The following is a 16080-nucleotide window of genomic DNA, read 5'->3' as shown; positions in this document are numbered from 1 at the left end:
ATGTTAACTGCCCGGATGCTAGCTCTTGAACCCCGAAGTTCACTCCCATGTCTGCTGTGCAACAGCCATTTGAAACAGATGTTCCTGATCCGTAACAGTGTAATTAAACTTTCATTCCCAACGCAGACTGAGAGATCCTCAATATCCACCAGTAGAATGACCACAGTAGTTCTCCTTCCAGCCTCCTAGTCCATCTAAATGCTCTGAGATTGCAAAGACTCCCATTAACTTCAGTGGGCATTGGATAAGGTCCAAATACAATAATGAGAGAGAAAGGGGCTGGAACTGTTCCTGCAGCTTTGAGGCTTCAGGTAAGTGGTAAAAGCAATCAGGAAGCTTCTTCAGAACATCAGTAAACTTTGCATGCCATACCTGAATGACCAAATTTGATTCCAGGGATAAGTTCATCATCAGGCCCAGCACTGCGAACAAACACTCTTGGTATCCTGCTGAGTTGCCAGTGAAGCAACACTCATCCTACACAGAGAAGAAGAGACTATTCAGCATCTGATTCAAAATGAACAGGTTCAAAATCATGGATGTCCTCAGCCCACCTCACATCTGCCTACCGATCAATAATTGTCAGACGCTCTGAGATCTCTGCAGGAAACACTGTTGAACTAGTAGTATTCATTAAGTTAATTACCACAAGCTTTAAACAGGCCTGCCAGCATTCCTGGTTTTCAGCCATCTGCAGTCGGATGACTGCATCAGCACACAGGTCCCCCATGGTGTCAATGCACTGGGCAAGGGCTGGCTGGTTCACCTGGTTGACTGTTTTCTTTAAAAACAAGAGTAGAGAGAAAGAATATTCAGGACAACAGTGATGAAACAATAATAAAGTGCAGAATACTCCTTTGTTATTCCTGCTGCTTTAGCTGTGGAAACAGGAACTCTGTAATTACTCCTCTCATATAAATCACAGAGGTGCATCATACTTGGCAAATTACCTTGACTGAAGCCACAGAGCTAAATCCCTGCATATCGTTTCGAAAATTTACACCAGTGGGGAACTAGCAATTGTCTCTCTGCCTCTTGACCTCAAAATGATAAAACTCCCTTCCCCACCAGATCGTGTCCAAACGACGTGACAGACCCAAGGGTAGTGACAGTTAACAATTTTAACATATTTTCAAAGGGAAAACAAAAACAGGTGAATCCCAGCTATTGTTCCATTTTCTTGTCACTCATTTCAAACAGTAGAGAGAGTTTTTCCTTCTCATTATATCCATTTTTGTCTAATGCAACCCATGCCTAACCTGAACCACCTCCTGCTATTCCAACAGAGGCCTATTAAAGGACTATGCATTTGAAATGTGAATAAACTATGGCTAAAGAAAAGATCAAACCACTAAACCCATTTAATTTGTGACCTAAAGTTGTCTTCAGATCCATATCTCCCTAAATAGGAAACATGTAGAATAAAAATTAGTCAATGAGACATTTGAATCTGGGACAGGGTGAACTAGTTAGTGACAAGCGTATCCAAAGTCACAAAAAGGATTGGGGGGAAAAAAAACCCTCACACAGGGTGAAATCTTGGCCCCACTGAAGTCAATGGAAGTTTTGCTACTGGCTTTGTTAGAGCCAGGATTTCATCTCAGGAGTTTTGTAAAGTTGCTTTCTTACTTCAGAGCATAAGCCAACTTCTAAATATTGGGGAGGAAACTTTCCCTAGGGGTAGGATGCCCTGTAGCAAGCAGTTGTGGGATTTCTTGCAGCTACTGGACTGGAAGGATCCTGAGATGATTCAGCATGGCAATTCTTACATTCCTAGGACTGAAGAATCATGTGAATTCCAGATGTGAACAATCAGCCCCAAGGCTAAAAGGAACTGATAGAGCAGAAATTATGCAAACAGCACTTTTCATGCAAAATATGGAAAAACTAGGCTCTTTCTTACCAACAACTGTGCGAACAGAGGCAAAACACTTGTGGAAAGTTTGATACGACACTGGATTTTGAACCTGTTGGCAAAGCAATATTCATCAGCCAGTTGTGGATCTAGACAAAATTAGCACAGAAAAATGCACCTTGTAGCAACCAAAAGGCTGGCTCTAATCTTATCCCAACTGGAGAGGATTCAAAATAACAATATAAATGCAATTTTACACAAAACCATACATCCTTGGTTTTCCCAATATCCGGTTTTAATTTTGCATAAAAACTTCCTTACTATGTAAGAGTTAAGGAGTGCCCTCAGCCACACTTGTGCAAATCCAATGGAGTGACACTGGTGAGAGTGGAAAACCTCAGGTTACTCTCTTGTAAAAAGTGCAAGATGAAAAAATCCTTCCATTTTTGCCAAGGCCTTGTATTTAATAGCACAAGCATGAACTGGTTCTTTGCCCTATCAGACACACGAAAAGAGTATTCTATATGCAGCTCCGCAGGTTGTTTTTTTCTGACTTAGCGTTGTATATTCTGGGGCTAATCAAATGACCTCACAATTCTAAAAAAGTGAATGGTTTAAGTAGTACAAGTTACTTTTCCTCCTTGATTAGGTTAGATAGCAGGCTCATGGCAGAGCTAGCTCTGTCATCCATAACACTGATGAATGCAATCAGCATCTGCAGCCACCTGTAAGAAAGTTAATAATGCTCATGTCAGATAGATTATACAAATATGCACCAGGGGTAACATTTACAAGAGCACCTAACTGATTTAGGAGCCTACGTCCCATAGAGATTTAGGGCCAAATCCTCAGTTGGTTTTAATCAGGAAGCCAAGCTGATTTACACAGCTGAGAATCTGGTGTAAAGTTTTCAAAAGCACTTAACTGATTTAGGAGCCTAAATCCTTTGACTTTGAGAGAGATTAAAGCTTAGTCACTTAGACTCATAGACCTTAAAGTCAGAAGGACCATCATGATTGTCTAGTCCGACCTCCTGCACAATGCAGGACACAGAACCTCACCCATTCGCTCCTGTAACAGACCCCTAACCTCTGGCTGAGTTACTGAAGTCCTCAAATCATGATTTAAAGACTTCAAGTTACAGAGAATCCACCATTTACACTGGTTTAAACATACAAGTGAGCCGTGACCATGCACCTGCAGCTCTCAGTGACTTCTGTTGCAATTGTGGATACACAACACCTAGGAGAATCAGCTGAACGTGTGCATTTTGCACACCTGACTCTTTTTTGACAATCATGCACAGACTCTTTCTTCACAAGTAGACACAAGGAGCTGTCATGATATTTTACACCATGAAAAAATTGACATTATTATTAATAAATGCATCCAAACTTTCCTTCAGACATGGCTCATCTCTTTAACCTTCCTTTTGATTAAAAATGTCTCTGGATTAATGTTGTACATACTTTACTAAAGTATGTACATCTGTTTAATCTTTTCTGCTCATCAATTATTTCCAACTATTTCATTTAAACCAGTCCATTAAAATTTATTCTCTGTTTAATTGTAGCAGTAGGCAATGGTACAGTAACAGAGATAATTTTAATGTGGTTTCTTTCTCCATTCAGTGAGTCATTGCAATCCTCTGAAAAATCATAAATTTCAGTTACTGGACAATGAGAGACTCAGCTTGAAACTCAACACATTCAAAGATAACCTAATAAACTCTTGATGAAGAGAGAGAAGTGCACATATTTGATTATCACCTAAGGAAAGGTTACTTGAGAGGTGCCCTGAGGTTATCTAAACTTTTCCAGTAACAAGCCCTTTTCTATTCAACTGTGAAAACATGCTTGGTTGTGAAATCTGCCATGTGCTGCAGAAAGTTAGGATGTCTTTCCCCACATTGCTAACTATCCTAAGTTGAAGCATGTTGCATGGTATTCCTCTCACATTGCTGCTCTCTTTGTTTTAGTGCGTTTGCTCAGCTGGGCCTGCCACTTCAGAAACTGTCCAGGGATAGTTCTGGCGACAAGCTGAAGAAATCAGGCATGACTTGGGGGAATTCAAGAATTTTGTTGTTGTTAGTTTGTGAACTTAGTACTGGTGAAAGGTGCCTGAAGCGCTCTAATACCCTGTGGTTAGGTCACTAGCCAGTGGGCACTGGAACGCAAGAGACTTGGGTTTAAATCTCCTGCTCAGCCACAGACTTCCTGAGTGACCTCAGATAAGTCACTTGGTCCCTCTGTGCCTCAGTTCCTCATCTGTAACAGAGGCAATTGCCTCACAGGGGTACAGTGAGTATAAACGCATTAAAGATTGTGAGGTGGAAATGGAGGCCACATAAGTACCTAAGATGGGTAGACAGCTGAAGTCCAAGCTTCCCTGTTACTGTGCCTCACCCCTGATCTGGGGATACCTTTAAGGAAGAGTGGAGTTAAGTATCCCTGGCCTAGTCAGTCTCCGGCCTCCAATGCTGAGGCAGACAACAATTGTGCCAATTATTGCCACCTGTGTTGGTGATTTTTGTCTCCTGAACAAGAACACAGGAAGTGCGATGAGATTACCATATTCATTTGACAGAGGTCACAAAATCACCATCAGAGGGAACTGACTTTCAGCCACTGTTCACCTGGGCTAGGTTCAAATTCATGAGATGTTCTGTGCTGTTGAAGTCACGAGCCAGAGCTATAGAAGACATTCCCTGTTTTCAGGCCAAAATTCTCTCCAACATCACTGCAGCCTTCAATGCATATGTGGCACTCTGCCCAGTTAGTATCAAATATGACCATGGGAGCCAGTAGCAGAGCCAGGTTTTGAGCAGTGGTGGAACCGCGGGGCATGTGATGGTAATCAGTGGTGCCACTTTAATTATACCTGTTGACTTGAAAAGATGCCACAAAGTCTGCCAGGTGGGAAGAGTCACTCTCCCATTAGCTCTGCCACTGGAGGGAGCCACAGAAGGTCCACCCAAGGGAGAATTTAGCTTCTGGACACCTTTTTTGCCTGGACCAGGGGTCGGCAACCTTCTACTTGCAGCCCATCAGGGTAATCCACTGGCGTTGCTTCCCGCAGCTCCCACTGGCCGAGAACAGCGAACTGCAGCCACTGGACGCTGTAGGGGGCTGTGCCTGCGGATGGTCGTAAACAAAACATCTTGCGGCCCGCCAGTGGGTTACCCTGATGGGCTGCATGCCAAAGGTTGCCGACCCCTGGGCTGGACTTTATTTTCCCTTAGATAAGATGTGGATACTGAAGTGCTCCCCCTATGGGTTTGGATGACCTGGAGATAATGGTGTTGGAAATTTTGTTCAGGAATCCAATAATTCTAATCTAGTTGATTTGGGCCATAAATTTCAACTTCCTGAGTGACAAGGCTAAGCATGAGTTCCTTGTTGTACGTTATCCTTTAGCTGTGGACTGCAAGTGTACAACTGTTTATGGATTCTAGCAGAATACAGTACTTGGTTAGGTTCTGGTGCCTGATCAGCAGACTTCTTCCATTCTCAGTCTGAGAGTACAGAGACAGCAATGCCAAGCTCTGCTTCTGGATATCAGGCACGTCAGATGATAGCAGCACGGGGAGCTGCACATTCACATCAGGGTGAGTTAACAACAATCGCTGATTCTCCTCTGAAAAAGAAAAGGTCTGCGTCGTACATCATGTGCCATAAAATCCCTCTACAGCAATTAAATCAGAACCTGTAGAAAATCATTCAAATGTATTATTATCTTTATTTCATCCACTTAGGGCCCTTACTCTACATGACTGGCATACAGGAGTGTTCATGTCACATAATATCATATCAGGAAAAGACAAGGCTAGAGTACTGCCCTCCTCCATCCATTACTCAGACTCTCCAAAAAGGACAAAGCAGCTGGTCCCTTAGCATATTCATGCAATATTCAAAATCTGCTGTCATTTGCACCAGTTCAACCTCTTGGATATTAGCTGGGTCACGTGGGGTGTAAATAAATGTGCATTTTGGCCCCAAGTCTTCAAAATGTTCAATATTTTCCTTCTGTGCCATTTGGTATACCATCCCTTACCTTGCTATTCCCTTTCTGCCTACCTACAACACCTCTATAATTACAAGATTGAAGGTCCCGTTACATACCCAGTATGCTGTGCAGGTGAAAACAGATTTTCTGGGCCTTAACAAGGTGTGCTTTATCATGCTACAGTGGCACCTATTTATGGCATTCAGCCATGCATTGCTGTAACTGGTTTAAGAAAAAGGACCTCAGTTTCCAAAAAGAGCATAAACAAAAAAAAAAAAATGGATCTTCCCATGAGTTTAATACTATTCCACAGAGAAATTGTACATGGAGTCTCACCACCAATATTTTGCTACCACTCTTGGTATCTGCATGGAACTTCCAGGGCAAGAGAACAAAATTTTGCTTGCACTATTAGATGTCCTCTGGCTTCCCATTTTACAAGAACAGATAAGAAAGTGCCGAACTGTCTGTCTGTCTGTCTCAATGGGCCCTTCATACCATATAATAAAATGGAATGAAAGCTTCAAAATTAGAAGAATGGGCAGAATGCAAGCCAAAATCATCCACAGTCAGACACAATGAGCCACAATTTTAATTTAAGTAGCTACAAAGTCAACAGAGCTATGTTGATTTACACCAGCTAGGTATCTGGCCCTCTGTTTTAAAAGTTAGGCCGGAAAGGATCAAAAACACACTGCAAAACATCACTAAGGCTCACATTTACTCCAGACAACAGAATACTCAAGAAGATAAACAGCAAATGACTTCTCCTTGCTGTTCTGCACTGGCTTTGTTTGTTGAGGTGCACGTGTGCGCAGCCCCAGAAGGGGCTGGTTGCAAGCCTTTGTTGCTGCACACCACTCCCGACATTAGCTAACTAGAGCTAGAAATTCCAGCAAACAGGGAAGAATTTGCTCCTGACAAATAGGTACTAATGATGGAAGACATGAACCCAAGACCAACTGATGACCCCAGAACAGCAGCTCACTTCAGCCTCTGCAATAGCTTTAAGCCATCCATTAAAATGGATAATAATTTCATTGCCTAGGGGATCCACTGCCATAATTGTATTTTCTGCTAGCTCTATGCCTGCAGCAGTTGCATCTGACCTGTAAATCTGTGGTGTGCTACAAGGTCTAGACCCAAGTTCTCTGGGGAGCGATATTAATTGAAAACAATAATTTCAGATGTCGTCAGTGCCATATTAGCAGTACATTAACAATGATTAATGCTGATTACACAGCCTTACCATTCCCAGCACAGACTGCTTGCCAGAGGATGAGAAGAGAAATTGACAATTCCACTTCAGCGGTGTTTTTCTTTGCTACAGAGAGGCCCCTGAAACGAAAATATTTATCTACAAAACAGCAGAGGAAAATGTGGAGTTAGAGAAGCCCATGGGGTTTCTCTACCTGAGGATCTGCCCCAGGATTTTTTCTTTAAGTTCTCAAGCTCCAAATCTGGCTATTTTAATAAACATGTTTAGGAACACTGGTTTCATTTCCCAGTCAGATTCCTTTGCCACTGGCTTTGATATATTGCCTGTATAAACTGGCTGCTTCATGGACCCCTGCTGAGACAGAGTTCTGAGCTCATCCCTGCACTCTATGGATCAGTGACAGCTGGGATCACCAAGAAGCCACATACTTATGTGGGTATGGGGGCAGATTGCTTCATATCTCAAGCAACCACCAGTGGCTGACAGAGAGTGATTCTGATAGACTCTGAAGGGATCACCATCATGCAGCCTTATTTGGAATCCTAATGCGCCACTCCCATCCATTTCAACTTCCTGGGACCACCTCAAATCTCTCTGTGCTAGACCAGTCTCAAACCAGCAAAAATTTCTGGTCTGCATAACATTTTGCAGCCAATACCTAACCGAACCTTTCCAAATATATCGCCAATGAGTACGTCATCTCTTTCCCAAAAGAATTTCAAAAACCAGATTTCAGCACTAAGCAAGTGGCTTTGATCTCATGCAGAGCATCTATCCTCTCATCCATGAGGCAGACTGAATAGCAAAGGGACTTAAAGTCAAATAAGGTCACTAGCTCCTTTGCTTGACTAGTAAAGTAAAATACAACAGGCAGCCAAGAATATACAACTGATAAGCAGCAGAAAATATAAATCTTGGAGGATGAGCCTCTCCCTCGATTATAGGGCTGAAACGGGCACCCAGAAATGGTTGTACAGCTCACATTACAGCACTACGGAGCCACATCTCCAGAGGGTATAAGTCAGCATTTGGCATCAGCACAGCTCCATCCATTTACCCCAGCTACGGACCTCGCCCTCAGTCCATTAAGTAACTGAGTTTCTGCATTTGCAATTCTTTTATGTTAAGTTTTACAACCCTACTCTCATCTTCGCAGCTACGCAGAGAAATGAAAAGGACTAACCCTACAGGCGTACCCAGGAGACTAAATCTGAAGCACAGCAGGTGTTTTGTCCGTTATATCCAAAAGTGCATTATTTGTCTGAAGGTCAAATAGAAGTCAATATAGTGAGACATGAAAAGGCTGTCACATTATCTTTTGATCATTTCATCTGAATTTCATGAGAGGCAACTGTGTTTCTTTAAAATATCTTTTCATTTCCTCATGTTGTAATACCGCACTGTTCTCCTTACGAGATCCCTTACCGTCTTATGACCTTATTGTCACTGATGATACTGAATCCATTGTTTGTTCTAAATAAAGTTTGTTCAGTGCCTGAAACAAATTCAGAGATAACCACATAAGCCCAGCAATCCATCTGCCTGATATATCATGAAGGCACACTCCTGTTCTCTGGAAACAGAGTGTTAAGTGACAAGGTTCCAATCAACCACTTTGGGGAACAAATTATACATATTTATATCGCAAAAAGGGAAAATCCTCTAAAGAGTATTTGGAGCAGAAACAGCACTGAAGTTAAAGTATATACACTCTGATTCATGTCTGTAATTGTACAGAGTGACTGACTTAATTTAAAAAAAAGGAGTACTTGTGGCACCTTAGAGACTAACCAATTTATTTGAGCATGAGCTTTCGTGAGCTACAGCTCACTTCATCGGATGCATCCGATGAAGTGAGCTGTAGCTCACGAAAGCTCATGCTCAAATAAATTGGTTAGTCTCTAAGGTGCCACAAGTACTCCTTTTCTTTTTGCGAATACAGACTAACACGGCTGTTACTCTGAAACCTGACTTAATTTAAAGTGCTTTGCAAGGAGTCAAGAAGATTTAAAGACCAGTCAGGCTTTGCAAATCAATTCATTTCATCTGTGAACTGTAAACATTTTAAAACAAACAGCTGTTAAAGGATCCAAATCAACACCAGAGTCCACATGGGACTGGAGGTGATAAAGTAGGAAGAACCCAACCATCTCACTGAGTCCAGGCCCTTATTAAAGCAGAATAGAGGTCTGAGAGAGAGGACATCTCACATACTGGATGCTACACAGTTAGAAGAATGTACATTTAAAGGGCCAGATCCTCATCTGGTGCAAGTTGGGTAGCTCCATTGGGAATTGGCCTAAAATTTACAGTATGCTTTAAAATTAAATCATAAAAAATCAGCTCTCCCTTTACTTATCTTGTTAGACCAGAGTTTTACAACAACTGGTGATACTCAACCACCTGAACTCTTTGCTGTAGATTTAGCAACATTATCAACACATGCATGGTTAAAACTTGAACTCAGAACTTGTCAGGATTTCAGTAGAGATGAGTCTAAACTGTGATGTTCACATCTGATACGCATTTGTTCAAAGTCTGAGTGGCTTTGGGACTAACATTCTATTTGGAGCCCATTTAAAACCCTTTCAAATTCAATGTTCTCTTCAAAAGGCAAAATGTTGGTGATTTATCTGATCATTTACATTATGTTAACAAGGATTAATTCACTATCCCAATGAAATGAACAATAGTGGCCAGTTTCAAAAGAAAGCTAGAGTACTGGATACTGAATGGATTCACGTGGTTACAGTTTACCATACATTCATGGGAGAAGTTTGCCATCTGGGTTTGTTACTGAACATTTATCCTGATTTCCCAAACTATGGGGTATCTTCTCCTTTGATGTGGCACATATCTCCTCAACGGTCTTGAGAGTTAAGAGCAGATCTCCCATTTAGGGGGAAAGAGAGCTGCCTTTCAATATTGACAAAGTAAGCTCTTCATGTTATTCTGCACAGCATGCCCAATTTGCACACGATTGTGCTCAGATTTTAGGCCCAAAAATGTGTGACTGTTTCATACATGCATTTACTGGCCCAAAACTTTTGAAATATCAAGCCCATAATGTACATTTTTTTAAAAACAGAGGTAGAGTTTTTATAGGCCTGATCCAACTCTCATTAAAGACTGCCCTCTATTTGAATCATGCCCCAAATTAGCACATTAGACAGACAGATTTGCATAAAATACTTACAATCTTTTATTGATTCAGTCAAAACTCTAATCCCGCCTGCATAATAAAGGATATTCTGGTCAGGTCTATTGAGTTTCTGGAGCAGCTCTTTCACAGACACAGCAGTATACTTTCCAGACTGAAATTCCTCCAGAGCTCTCTCTTCCTCTTTTGCTTTTTTTTCCTGTAAGTCTACTTCATTCATGCAGTCTTCAACACCAAAAGAAAGAGAAACTAAAAATGAAATTCAGTAAAGAGGCCACAAATTCTTGATACACATTAAGGACAGTGAGGAAAGAAATGAAATGCCATTTGATATCCTGATGTTGACCAATATATCTTGGGAAAAACATATATAATCACATTGGCAATATGTATTACTGACACCACATATATTAATATGCATTAAGCATACAATATCAGTATAATATTATATTGCATATATTTCTAGCAGTTACATATCTTAAACTGGCCTATGTCTTTCTATAATCCTGTTCATTTATGCTAAGAATCCTGCAACACTTTTCAAAGTTGAAGTCAGCTTTGGCATGAGAAAATAAGAAGCTTGTCAAAGGCAAAATGTTCTGCCCCGCAACAAGCTGGGAAGGTATCTTCACAGGCCGGTCCCTGGAATGCCAGTATCGAAAACAAAGATAAGGAAGGTACAAAACAACAAATTAAGAAACTGGCACAAATGAATGGGTTGGATTTTAGTGAAGAGTTTCGGTAACTTGTAAAATCATCCAGTAAATACTCCTAGCTAAAATGCATAACTTGGGAAGCACTTCTGTGTAAGGTGAAGGTAACAACATAGCACAAGACAGCTTCCTGGAAACTAGCATTGTATTGAACCTTTTGTCCTGTGCTATATTATTACTGGCTTTTAGCAATAAACCTGACTGATATTGGTTATTTGGTCTCTTGAGTATATTTCATAGCAAACCAAAGAACAGTCAAGCAACTGACTATATCATTTATCAATCATGTCAACTGTACAGAAAGATTGCGAGGCAAAGAGGGAAGAAGTGGCTCAGTGATTTGGGGCAACATTCTACATTCTGCACATAGGCCAGTAAAAGTAGAATGACTCTTAGCTGTGGCCAACCACGGGAAAGGTTAGAGAAGAGAAGTTAACTGGAAGAAGAAACAGCTGGATACAGAAACTGGATGGAAAGAGTCCATAGAGAGACTTAAATTATAAACCAGCCTTATGTATTCTAAGTTCAATTTTGATGACAGGATAAAGGTACCAGAAGGACCCTGATTTTAGACTTCTTGCCTTTAAATAAAAATAAAAGGGGTACTTGTGGCACCTTAGAGACTAACCAATTTATTTGAGCATAAGCTTTCGTGAGCTACAGCTCACTTCATTGGATGCTTATGTTCAAATAAATTGGTTAGTCTCTAAGGTGCCACAAGTACTCCTTTTCTTTTTGCGAATACAGACTAACATGGCTGCTACTCCGAAACCTACCTTTAAATAGACTTTCCTTCTGAGGATCAATTTCTAAGATCTTCTGATAGGACTTCCTGGCCTTAATAAAAGAAACCCAAGGCTATATGGTTAGTTGAAAACAAAACGGAAAAGATTATGCAAAAGATATCTAACTTGACTGGGTCTGATCTAAGACCTTTTGAAATCAATGGACTAACTCCCATGGATGTCAGTGGACTTTGGATCGGGACTATAGAGCTTTAGTCTTTGTTCTTCACTCCCTGCATTTTTTTATTTAACATCTCTAATCCAAGTCATGACTCTGAACTCAACAAGGAGCAAAACATGAATTCAGACCCCCCTTCTTCTGGACTCTTCAAATCTATGAAGTTGGGGGATGCTATTTTTTTTACAGCCCAGAAAAAATAAGCTTTATAATATACAATAGAATCAATCTGCAGCAAGGATGGTTAAACTTTCATGGTTGAAAACACCAGGCAATCTTCAGTCAGTATGTCATTTTAAAATTAATAAGATAGTCAAAATATAAATCTAAAAATCCATCGTTGGGAAAAACAGAATGAGCAGATCATTCTCTGCGAGAAATGAACAAATACCAGCCAACAAGTTAATAGCAAAAGAAATGCAGCTACAAAATACAGCACCAAATGTCATGAGAACTGTACATCTTAGATTATTTCTCTCCCAGGTCTAGCCTCAAAGTATAACCAATTTAGTAATTTCATTTTAAAAAATTATTAGAAAAGTTCTTTTTACTGATTAGAAAATAAAATCAAATTATATTTTAAGAACATTCAGGTTATAGCTACTGTTCAGCATAGGCAGGAAATGTAGAATTAAATGGTCTATACAACACTTAACCCCTTCAGAGATTTGGCAAGAGTAAAATTAATATTAGGGTCTTCACTAGCATACTCCACCTTAACAAATCCCAATGTGCTACACTGGGATCACTTCACCCACTATTGAAATGCAGCCACTTCTGAGTGAAATGCAGCAATAACTGCACCACAGACTCCTGTAACAACCAGAGGAATGCCACCTATAGAATCACCACCACCTTTCCTGCAGCATGGACATGTTCTTTGGAGATCTCCCAAATCCTAACCCAACCTAGCCCTGCTTTAATTGAGGAAGGCAGATGGGGCCACTGCACAACTTGCTGGTATAGCTACAAGTCACGTTCCAGGGCAGAACTGGCGCCAATTGCTTATGCCCTGATCTGCTCAAGTGGCCCCCTATTTGTTTTTTATTATAAGAACTTGCCTGTTTTAATATTGGGTGGGGACTATTCCTGCTTAGGACCCCCAATGAGCTAGCGTCAGGTCTGTTCCATGACCTACCATGGCAGCATCCAGTCCAATCAACAGGAACCTGTCCATGCTTTTACTGCTTATTGGTCAGAAATGTGGGACGGAGAATTCAGTTATTCTGTTTCCATCCAAAACTGACCAATAATTTAAAAAGACAGAACCACTACAAGTTATTATTAAAGACTAATACAAAGTACGACAGTGAGGAAGGGAGAAAAAAAAATCAAACGTACAACACAACAGGGAATAATTGGCTAGGTGGTAGTACTGCTAAAAAGAATCTAGGGATTCTCGTGGATCACAAACTGATTATGAGCCAACAGTGCGATGCAATTGTGGAAAAGGCTAATAGTTGGGGGGTGTATTAACAGGAATGTCGTATCTAAGACACGACAGGTGGCTCTGCACTGGTGAAGCCTCAACTGGAATAGCATGTCCAGTTTTGGGTGCTACACCTGAACCTGATAAGAGACTTCAAAAACGTGTTAAGGACTGCTATAGACAGGACAATCAATCGTTCTTTATGTCCACTGAACGTAGCACAAGAAGTAACTGACTTAATCGGCTGCAAAATAGACTTAGTTTAGTTATTAGAAATAACTAAATAATAACATTTTGTCCCCCCAAGCAACCAATGTATGACAAGACATTAGCATAACATGCTATCATAAGTCAAGTGTTTAAGACCATTTCTCTCTCTTAGAATCATAAAATCATAGAATATCAGGGTTGGAAGGGACCCCTGAAGGTCATCTAGTCCAACCCCCTGCTCGAAGCAGGACCAATTCCCAGTTAAATCATCCCAGCCAGGGCTTTGTCAAGCCTGACCTTAAAAACCTCTAAGGAAGGAGATTCTACCACCTCCCTAGGTAACGCATTCCAGTGTTTCACCACCCTCTTAGTGAAAAAGTTTTTCCTCATATCCAATCTAAACCTCCCCCACTGCAACTTGAGACCATTACTCCTCGTTCTGTCATCTGCTATCACTGAGAACAGTCTAGAGCCATCCTCTTTGGAACCCCCTTTCAGGTAGTTGAAAGCAGCTATCAAATCCCCCCTCATTCTTCTCTTCTGCAGGCTAAACAATCCCAGCTCCCTCAGCCTCTCCTCATAAGTCATGTGTTCTAGACCCCTAATCATTTTTGTTGCCCTTCACTGGACTCTCTCCAATTTATCCACATCCTTCTTGTAGTGTGGGGCCCAAAACTGGACACAGTTCTCCAGATGAGGCCTCACCAATGTCGAATAGAGGGGGACGATCACGTCCCTCGATCTGCTCTCTATGCCCCGACTTATACATCCCAAAATGCCATTGGCCTTCTTGGCAACAAGGGCACACTACTGACTCATATCCAGCTTCTCGTCCACTGTTACCCCTAGGTCCTTTTCCGCAGAACTGCTGCCTAGCTATTCGGTCCCTAGTCTTTAGCGGTGCATGGGATTCTTCCATCCTAAGTGCAGGACCCTGCACTTATCCTTATTGAACCTCATCAGATTTCTTTTGGCCCAATCCTCCAATTTGTCTAGGTCCTTCTGTATCCTATCCCTCCCCTCCAGCGTATCTACCACTCCTCCCAGTTTAGTATCATCCGCAAATTTGCTGAGAGTGCAATCCACACCATCCTCCAGATCATTTATGAAGATATTGAACAAAACCGGCCCCAGGACCGACCCTTGGGGCACTCCACTTGATACCGGCTGCCAACTAGACATGGAGCCATTGATCACTACCCGTTGAGCCCGACAATCTAGCCAGCTTTCTACCCACCTTATAGTGCATTCATCCAGCCCATACTTCCTTAACTTGCTGACAAGAATACTGTGGGAGACCGTGTCAAAAGCTTTGCTAAAGTCAAGAAACAATACATCCACTGCTTTCCCTTCATCCACAGAACCAGTAATCTCATCATAAAAGGCAATTAGATTAGCCAGGCATGACCTTCCCTTGGTGAATCCATGCTGGCTGTTCCTGATCACTTTCCTCTCATGCAAGTGCTTCAGGATTGATTCTTTGAGGACCTGCTCCATGATTTTTCCAGGGACTGAGGTGAGGCTGACTGGCCTGTAGTTCCCTGGATCCTCCTTCTTCCCTTTTTTAAAGATTGGCACTACATTAGCCTTTTTCCAGTCATCCGGGACTTCCCCGGTTCGCCACGAGTTTTCAAAGATAATGGCCAATGGCTCTGCAATCACAGCCGCCAATTCCTTCAGCACTCTCGGATGCAACTCGTCCGGCCCCATGGACTTGTGCACGTCCAGCTTTTCTAAATAGTCCCTAACCACCTCTATCTCCACAGAGGGCTGGCCATCTCTTCCCCATTTTGTGATGCCCAGCGCAGCAGTCTGGGAGCTGACCTTGTTAGTGAAAACAGAGGCAAAAAAAGCATTGAGTACATTAGCTTTTTCCACATCCTCTGTCACTAGGTTGCCTCCCTCATTCAGTAAGGGGCCCACACTTTCCTTGGCTTTCTTCTTGTTGCCAACATACCTGAAGAAGCCCTTCTTGTTACTCTTGACATCTCTTGCTAGCTGCAGCTCCAGGTGCGATTTGGCCCTCCTGATATCATTCCTACATGCCCGAACAATATTTTTATACTCTTCCCTGGTCATATGACCAACCTTCCACTTCTTGTAAGCTTCTTTTTTATGTTTAAGATCTGCTAGGATTTCACCATTAAGCCAAGCTGGTCTTCCGTTGCCTTATAATGCCAAACAATGGGCAGACATATATTCTGCTTATTCTTATACTGGTATAAACCTTATCTAAGTTGCTAAACCAATGGAGTTACTCCAGATTTACACCAGAGTATTTAAAAAGAGAATGTGGCTCAACCCCAACAAGGTTTGTGCAGCTTACCTCATTGTAGTCCTTCAGGGCCAGATGAGCTTTTCCCATATGGAAATAGGCTTTAATACATTTTTCGTTGCACTGCATTAAAAAGAATTAATCAAATAGTTTAGAATCTTGAATCATTACACACTGCTGCCTAACCTCCTGGCTAATAAAGTTACAGCAACTGCCCAAAAACCTATAAACATGGAGTGTGCTGCACTTTG

General features: G+C 41.6%; 1 protein-coding gene across 3 annotated transcripts in view; it reads right to left on the bottom strand.

The window, feature by feature from the left end:
• Positions 1 to 16080, bottom strand: part of TTC12 (tetratricopeptide repeat domain 12) — a 39112-nt gene that overhangs the window by 8930 nt on the left and 14102 nt on the right. For all 3 annotated transcript variants that reach the window (XM_048827523.2, XM_048827524.2, XM_075122186.1), the window contains 10 exons: positions 15881 to 15952; positions 11729 to 11789; positions 10276 to 10464; positions 8505 to 8574; positions 7110 to 7198; positions 5323 to 5491; positions 2488 to 2580; positions 1904 to 1967; positions 647 to 781; positions 373 to 477 (listed from right to left, as the gene is read on the bottom strand). In XM_048827523.2, coding sequence (XP_048683480.2) covers positions 373 to 477; positions 647 to 781; positions 1904 to 1967; positions 2488 to 2580; positions 5323 to 5491; positions 7110 to 7198; positions 8505 to 8574; positions 10276 to 10464; positions 11729 to 11789; positions 15881 to 15952 — 1047 coding nt within the window. The remainder of the gene's footprint in view (positions 1 to 372; positions 478 to 646; positions 782 to 1903; positions 1968 to 2487; positions 2581 to 5322; positions 5492 to 7109; positions 7199 to 8504; positions 8575 to 10275; positions 10465 to 11728; positions 11790 to 15880; positions 15953 to 16080) is intronic.

Source organism: Caretta caretta, chromosome 22, assembly GCF_965140235.1.
Source record: "Caretta caretta isolate rCarCar2 chromosome 22, rCarCar1.hap1, whole genome shotgun sequence".
NCBI classification, from domain to species: domain Eukaryota; kingdom Metazoa; phylum Chordata; order Testudines; family Cheloniidae; genus Caretta; species Caretta caretta.
This window is presented reverse-complemented; position numbering and strand designations above follow the sequence as displayed.